Raw genomic sequence first — 8624 nt, 5'->3', positions numbered from 1 at the left:
TGGCCAAGGCAGCCATAATTCTCAACCATCCTCGAATTATCAGCAGGGGTCTACCACCAATTTCCTCCGGCACAGGACCTCCTCTTCCTGTCCGACTCCCCTCTCCTGTACCACGACATGCCAAGGATGAAGTTGACTGCCTGGAGAATAGCTGCCTGGAGAATAGCGTCAACAGCTTTTCCATCCGCGTAGCAAAGGTTTTGCTAAACGCCAGAAAGCCTACTACGCGAAAGTCCTACCATTACAAATGGCAAAGGTTCTGTTCCTCCCAGGGTGACGATGCCCCTCGAGCCACCTCTGTGGGTCTCAAGAAAGTTTCCGAATTCCTCCTGTCCCTCGCTGACTCGGGACTTTCTCACTCCTCGTTAAGAGTTTATTTGGCTGTGCTTTCGGCCTACCATGTTCAAGTTGATGGATGCACACTGTTTTCGCATCCGCTTTCAAAACGTTTTTTGAAGGGACTGTTGCACCTATATCCTCCCATCAAAACTCCTGTCGTTCCCTGGGACCTTCCTCTAGTTCTTCGTCAGCTCATGAGGGAACCCTTTGAGCCACTCGCAACTTGCGACCTAAAATTCCTGTCATGGAAGACGGCCTTTCTGGTTGCTGTCATCTCTGTGAGGCGAGTTGGAGAAATACTGGCTTTCAGACATGACACGCCTTACTTGTCCTTTTTGCCAGATGGTGTCCGCCTTGTACCTGACATCTCGTTCCTGCCGAAGGTAGTGTCAGAATTCCACCTACAGGCAGAGGTCTTCCTCCCTGACTTCTTTCCAAATCCAACATCAGCGGAGGACAAATTATTACACACCTTGGACTTGAAGCATGCACTCCTGTTCTACCTGAGCAGAACCCGCCCAACGAGACGTGACTCCCAACTGTTCGTCTCCTATGCACCAGCAAGGCTGGGGACTCACATCACGGCTCAGCGCCTCTCAAAGTGGATTGCGGGGCTCATCCGCCTCTGCTACCTGGCCATTGCCCGGTCCTATCAGGGCCCATTCAACCCGAGCTGTTGCAGCTTCCACTGCCTTCCTCCAGGGAGTTCCCCTGACGGACATTTGCAAAGTCGCTATGTGGGCCACGCCTAACACCTTCATAAGGCACTACGCCCTAGACGTCCATAAGAACTCTAATACCAACATGGGACGTCACATTCTATCTTCGGCTACGCAGTAAGGACCTGCCAGCACCCTCCTCCAGGTAGGCCACTGCTCACTAATCTCCCATGGGTGTGAAGCACAGAGACCACATCGAAGATAAACAGGTTGCTTACCTGTAACTAGTGATCTTCGAGTGGTCATCTGTGCATTCACATCACCTGTCCTCCTTCCCTGCTGCTGTCAGCTTCTACATTTTCCATAGGGGTTGATTTGCGGCGGTTTGAAGGAACTGGCGGGATGTCCGCGCCCTCCCCTCTGGGCATGCGTGGTGGGGTTCCTGCGCATGCCCGAGGTCTGGGCATGAAAATCCATTAAAGAGCTTGCTACAATGCCGATTGATCCAGCGTGTGCGCACTAGATCCCATGGGTGTGAATGCACAAATGACCACTCAAAGATCACCAGTTACAGGTAAGCATCCTGTTTATTAGTATAGTCTAGAGAGAGAAATTCAAAAAGTACTTCATAAAAACCACTGCTTTTGAGTTTCATTTAATAAAGCATTCTTAGGGTTTTACATTTGTTTCTTTCTACAATGAAATGGTGGCTTGCTTTTTAGGAGATGAGAAGCATCCCTCGAGTGATTGCCCGCCTTCAAAGCTTGTATAAACTTACCTCTCGTAAACATCGAATGGATGCCCAAAGAACGCTTGTCAAGCAGAGGACAAGTGCATTCCGAAGTGGTCACTGCTCTGTCCTGGTCACTCCTGTAAGAACAAAAATAATTTCTAGGTAAGGCGATTAAACTCTTACGATCTAAAGTTGCTCTTAACATTTTCAGCTTTATGTTTATAGAATTTTTGTTCCATTCCACAGGCAGAGGCCAGACTGGGTTTTAAGAAAAGATAATATGCAAGAGATTGTTGATCCTCTGCAAGCAATTCAAATGGTGATGGATACACTTGAAATTTCTTAGTACTAATGGGTTGATGCTGTGTCTAATTTTTTAAAAAATCACTTCATTGGTGATCATGACAATTTTAAATATGTATGTGTATATAAAGTATATAATTGTTGTATTTTATTTTTTGTATGAAGCTCAATTAATATTTCTTACAAAAATTAACAAATATTGTATACAGTATCCTTTTTTAGATTGCTGTTGCATGCAGTACTATGCAAAGCTCTTAAGATCATTAATACATTGTTGGCTGAAGCAGTTTGTGTGTTGTGGTTTATTTGGGAATATGGAGCCTTTTGAGAATAGTGAGCCCTTTGGGTATATTGAGCCCTTTTGGGAAGGGGTGTGGTTCAATGGTAGAGCATCTGCTCGGCACACAGAAGGTCCCAGGTTCAGTCCCCAGCATCTCCAGTTAAAAGCACCAAGTAGTAGGTGATGCGAAAGACCTTTCTCTGCCTGAGATGCTGGAGAAACGCCGCCAGAGTAAACAGAGAATGACCTTGGTGGACCAATGATCTGCTTTAGTATAAGGCAGCTTCATATGTACATGAGGTTAACAAAGTGGACAACATGCCTGCAATAGCCATTCTTACAAACTGGGCTGCCTGTTGTAGAAAAAAACTTCTTAGAGTTTAGTGCTTGCCTCCTAAAGCTTTAGCAGGGTTTCAGATGCTACTTTGGCATCCCCAAATGGGCCATGACCCATAGAATGAACTCAAACCCTTAACTTTTCTAATATATACTTCTATATGGTGCTGGAAACTATCTGCAGTGCCCTGACCTGGATAGCCCAGGCAAGCTAAGCAGGGCCAACCCTGGCAAGTACTTGGAAGGGCAACCTCCAAGGAATACCAGGGCCAGGACACAGAGGCAGGCAATATCAAGCCATCTCTCTGAAAATGTCCAAACCCCACTAGAGGTCTCCAGAAATCAACCATGACTTCCAGGCACATTACACAGGCACACACACACAGATACTCACCAGAAAGAAAGAAAATTATCTGCAGCCTGTTTTCAGATGTCTGACTTTGTCTCTGATCCTTCAGCATCAGGCAACAGATTTGTCACCACATTTTTAAATTTGGCAAATGTACTCTCTAACATGAAAACTAGGGTCATTCTAGAGAGATGTGTGAGCTGCACAATTGAAGTTGTATGTTACCTTCCTGTGTTTTTGGGGAGTCTTTTTCAAATAGTAGAAGGCAAGGAGCATTTAGTGGTATTCTGCTGATGGACACACTAATGGAAGGCTATAGGCGAACTGTAGTGGATACTGTAATGTGAAGTTTTGGAGTGGATAAGGGCTAATAAACTGAAGCTCAGTCCCACAGGATGGAAGTGCTACTGGTGAGCAGAAGGTCTGACCTGGAATTTAAGGCGTTACCTGTTCTGAATGGGGTAGCATTCCTCTTGAAGGGTACTCTTGGTCCCAGGCCTGCTGTTGGATAAGCTGTGGCCAGGACTGCCTTTCACCAGCATCAACTGCTTAACGAACTAGCTTGTCCTGGGCAGAAAAGATCTGGCCACTGTGATTTATGCCCTGGACACATCTAGGTCAGACAGTGTAGGTCTTGATGTTGCCAACAGAAAGTAATACCATTAATTTTAAATCACCAGTTTTTAGGAAGAGAATCACTTTGTATTAATGGTAAATATGATTACATAGCTGCTGCACTCTTTAGAAATACTGCATAAGGTCATTTGCTTTCAGCTGACTAAAGTCAGCAGTGCTCAATTGTACACATATGCTCTTGTATCTGAGTTTTTACATTACTTATTCTAAAATAACTAACTGTTCTGCTGGTAGCTATTTTGTCAAATCTACCATTTTCAGATTTCTTCTTGGTTGTCAAACTTGTAATGCTGGAACCTAGCTCAGCCTCTGTCACCCTCTCCAAGGTCTGCATCTTTAATGCCTAGAATTTAAAGGTATAATTAAATAAACAATAAAATATCTAAGCAATTTCAGGGTGATTATTATAGTCTCAGATTTAAAAATTCTTAACCTAGTCATCCCTATTGAAGGACGTGTTAAGCTTTACGAGTACAATCATGTTTTATGAGAATCAGGTTCCGATATGAGTGCCTTCTGAAATATGAGAGCCAGTGTGGTGTAGTAGTTATGAGCACGGTCTCTAATCTAGAAGAACCAGGTTTGATTCCCCACTCCTCCACATGCAGCTGCTGGTGTGACCTTGGGTCAGTCACAAGTTCTCTCAGCTGTTTTCTCAAGAGCAGTTCTAAAAAGAGCTGTGTCAGCCTCACCTACTTCAGAGTCTGTTGTGGGTAGGGGAAGGGAATGGAGACTGTAAACCGCTCTGAGACTCCCGAGTGAAGGGTGGGGTATAAATCCAATCTCTTCTCATCTTTCTGTGCAACTTGAAGAAGTTTGTCAAAACGCACAGCTTACCTAGGAGACACGTAGTCTGCACAGGATTCAGATTGCAAAAGAAACCGCTCCATGTTACAGGTGATTTAATTCTTATGCTGAAATTTGTATACTTTTTGGGAGTGAGTTTCTAGTTTGTATATTTATGCAACATTTGTTGCGGGAACTGAACTATTTTGGAACTGTTTCTTTAACTTGTAAAGGATGTGTTGCTTGAAATAGTCCCTTCAAACTATTGTGTCCTTGTGTAGTTGTGAATTGTATGTTGTGAATAGCAGAAATTATTGCCATGAGCTTCTGTGATTGTAAGAATTTTTAAACCTGAGGCTATAATAATTACCCTGAAATCGCTTAGATACTTTATTGTTTATTTGATTATATAATTTATAAACATTACACAAAAGAAAAGAATTCTGGATGTTTTCCTGTTTAAGTGCTTGTAATGGCGATATACTCAGTGTTTGCCTTTGTCAACTGGTGTACACTGGGAGTCCCAGTTCTTGTAAAACTAGAATTTAAAGCTGGCAGCCCTAGTACTGTAACCACCCATGTGTCTCACCTTAGTCCTTTCTATCTTGGTAGTTTTCCTCACATCAAGGGTTGTCATGGATCAAATGGTTACAAGTTGTGTTATCCAGGAATTTTATCTACCAGACCAAGGCATTGATTAAATCAAGGCAATTCAAATCCCTTAAGAGAAAAAACAAACGAACAAAGTTGGGCTATCTGATATCTTTTCAGTCACAAATATCACTTGATAGCCCAGTCACTCAGTCTAGCTCACAGATTTGTCATGTGAGGATCAATGCTCCCTGTAAGCTGTGGAGTCTTGTGAGCAAAAATTCTACTTTGTGAGCTACTGGCCTTAAAGTTGTGAGTGAGCAATTTGGCTACTGCGTAAATTAATTTGCTCTAGAGCCATCCTTCCTGAGCTAAGACAAAAATGTGTGAGCCAGAGGCTAAAAAACTGAGCTAGCTCACACTAACTCAGCTTAGAGGGAACGCTGGTGAGGATAAAGTGGCAGGGAAATCAAAGAAGCTGCCATGAGATTTATTTATTTATTTAAGTTAAAAGAGAAAATTTGTGCTGCCCCTTTCCCCATTGTTTAAGTAATCACTTGAACCTGTGAATGTATAATTTGTAACTGATTATCTAATGCATGAAGAGAACACATGTGTGTACACATCCATTGGTAGGCCCTGTTGAGAGATTCTGGTGAATGGTTGAAGGTAAGGGGTGTGGCCAACAAGCACTATCCTCCTCCTACCTCCACATTCATTCCTACATGAACAAATGCATGAGCAGTCCTATTGCTTAGTAGAGCTCAGATGTAGACACATAATTTATTAGTTAAAGGAGTAACTTGAGCAAGCTTATGCAGAGGTTTGGCCTATAAATAATTAACAGGAATTCCAGCAGAAGCTGAGCTAAGTGGCAGCAACTGGAAGAATGCAAACTCGCCTTTTGGTGCTCAGGATGGCTTACAGAAGCTGTTTTTTTGCTTTTATATTAGTGACATCAGAACTCTTCGCAGAAGGTAAATTGCTTTTATTTGTGTTCTGTGTGTAGGGTATATGAAGGACAATTTGAGGAGAAATAAACTTGTATAGTTCCTTCCTGTTCCTAGAAACACTAGCACCTCTTAAGCACTGACAAAGCACTTTCACATCACTTATATTGCACTTCCACTAATTCAAACTGCTTCATGGACATTCTCTTGTAATCTTTGCAACAATCATAGAGGGCAGGTGGTGTATATGAACAACTTTTGTTCTAGGTGATCAACAAGCCACAACTGAAAAATGGGCATATCTGCTCAGGTGGGCTAGTAAATTTTGTGGATTTATCTTGGAAAGCTGGTATAAAAAATCGCCGGCCTTCATCTGAAAGTCAAAAGGAGGATACCATTTTTAAGTTCCATTTTATTCTTGTATGTGTTCTTTTGCTGTAAAACTATTCCTCGCTACTTGTGATCTTGTTTTTAGTGTTTGCAGTAGAAGGCAGTGGTATGGATTGCAGCAGCAAAGTCCTCCCATTGTCAGATAGGAGAAACTAAATTATTTGCATTTAGCCAAAAATAATTTAAGAAACTGGTTGCTAGTGAAAATATAGTGAGCTGCCTATGTTTCTTTTATCTCTTGACAAACTGTCAACAAGATTTAACTACTTTAAAAAATAGTTACAAAATCTTTGACAGTCTGTAAGGTTTTCCCATAGCTGTGTCTTTATAAAGTCAGAGAGATTATATTTATTCTGGCATGGAAATAGGTGGAAGGTGAGTCTGTGATGCATAAACTACTCTTCCATTTTAGTAGTATTATTTACCTAGTTTGTTCAGGTAGGATCCATCTGAAAAATCCCTGTGCATGCTAAAAGCAACTTTGAAATTGCTTTTATTTAAAAATTTTGACACAAGGAATATTAAACCTTTTTGCAAGGTGCCATCCCTAAATCGGGTCATGAGACACAGAATAATCCAATCCAGTTACCTTTGGACACAGAATAATGACCAACTAGAATTTCTTTCTAACAAAGTTTTCTGCTACACAATCCATTGGATTAATCCAAATCTGATACTGATTAAAGATTCCCTAAATATTAGATTGACTTCCTCAGGAGTAAAAATCAGATTGCACAGAAGTATTGGTTACTCACAGAAAGTAGTGGTAATTGGTATGCAGCTGAGGTTTTTATATCCATGTTTAACTCATTTCCTATGGGAAGGATCTTGTCTGGTAGGTTGGATCCAAAGTAACCCTACCATAAGTGATAAAAGCGTGTGGTGGGGTCACAGTCTCTGGATTTCTTCCTTAAACTGCATACCACATGCTGCATCCTGTTCTGCTCCAACCCACTGGTCCTCCAACCCACTGGTGTAGTTTCTCAGGTGATGTTTGGTGCTAAAGAACACAGGAGGGGGGATCCTGCTGCTACACTGAGCAAAGCTAATTACGTTTACATCTCCACTTCTTGGCTCAAGTTTGAAGTTTTCCTTCAACTCAACTGGTTCTTCCATTGGAGGAAGGCTGCAGGAAAGGTTGGAGGATGTTTTGTGTCCATCCCACGGAGAGGTAGGAAACACCCATTGCAGAAGCAGAGCTCCTGACTTGTGTTTTTTTCATTGCAACCCCCAAGTATTCTGTGTAACAAGAAAGTATACATGCTTTTAAGAACTGAATCAGTTGCTATAAGGCTATATTTTTTCTATTGTTAATCAAATTTTCTTTTAGTCAGGCCTAGCAAAGTAGAAAACACTTGTGTTCCCCTTCACACACATATCCTTAAACATCCATTCACTCTCTAACTTGGGTTTGGGAAACTCACCCAAATCTGCGAATGATTTGGGGGAATCAAGCTAAGAGTCAGAGGTGAACCTTCCAGTTTCCACAAGCCAGTCTCTATCTTGGAAAACTCATGCACTAGCCTATTAGAGAGGAGCAGAATGTGTGGTTTAGAGATCATTAACTGAATGGTTGTACAAGCAAGGTCAAAGTGCCTCTAATAGGCTACTTGTAACCCTGAAACACCCAGATCTTTTCCAATAGGTTCAGAATTTACTGAGAGGAATATAGGGGTATAGGAACTGAAAAAATACTCGGTATTAAGCAGTGAAGATACTGGGTTCAGAAGGCCATGCACATGAGAAAAGTGAAAGAACTCTGGCTGGATGAGAATTCTGTACCAGGGAATAGCCACAAGGAGAGAAAAGGAATGAACAGTTTATTCTCAGTCTGTTGCACTGGTAGAGTACATTGTCTGTTTCAGTGATCCGGAGACAGAGTAGGGGACTTTGGGCAAAGCTTCCAGAGGTCCTGAGGAAATACTGAGAAGGTCAGACAGCAGAGGGACACTTCTGGGTGGCAAGGAAATATCCAAGGAAAGAAAAGTGGAGGCAGCCTCTGAGCCAGCAGAAGGGATGAGACAGCACAAAAGAATATCAAAGAAATTATTGTACAGTACTGTAACTTGTGGTGAGCCCAGGATGTGAATCTGGATTTCCTGCCCCTGACTGAATCAGAAAAGCAACAAAAGGCAATCCAGGCAGTGGAATATATAGGCTTTACCCATGCCTGAGGTGGGCTGGTAGGAGACATTCAGGCAGGGAAATAAAATGTAATCAAGCCCACGCGACTGCTTGACTGTTAACTAGATTTTGCACTCAGGAGGACTTG

The 8624-nt window shown here is 42.2% G+C and overlaps 2 protein-coding genes across 2 annotated transcripts in view; both read left to right on the top strand.

The window, feature by feature from the left end:
- Positions 1-2077, top strand: part of ASPM (abnormal spindle microtubule assembly) — a 41812-nt gene extending 39735 nt beyond the window's left edge. The window contains 2 exon segments of the mRNA XM_015406179.1: positions 1721-1893; positions 1978-2077. Of these exon segments, the coding sequence (XP_015261665.1) occupies positions 1721-1893; positions 1978-2077 (273 nt within the window).
- A 3851-nt stretch (positions 2078-5928) lies between these two features.
- LOC107106089 (coagulation factor XIII B chain-like) overlaps positions 5929-8624 on the top strand; it is a 25415-nt gene continuing 22719 nt past the window's right edge. The window contains 2 exon segments of the mRNA XM_015406178.1: positions 5929-6013; positions 6438-6458. Of these exon segments, the coding sequence (XP_015261664.1) occupies positions 5929-6013; positions 6438-6458 (106 nt within the window).

Source organism: Gekko japonicus, unplaced genomic scaffold (assembly GCF_001447785.1).
Source record: "Gekko japonicus isolate JY-2015 unplaced genomic scaffold, Gekko_japonicus_V1.1 scaffold1097, whole genome shotgun sequence".
Classification (NCBI taxonomy): Eukaryota; Metazoa; Chordata; class Lepidosauria; order Squamata; family Gekkonidae; genus Gekko; species Gekko japonicus.
The sequence above is the reverse complement of the archived record's forward strand: the minus strand, read 5'-3'. Positions and strand labels throughout refer to the sequence as shown.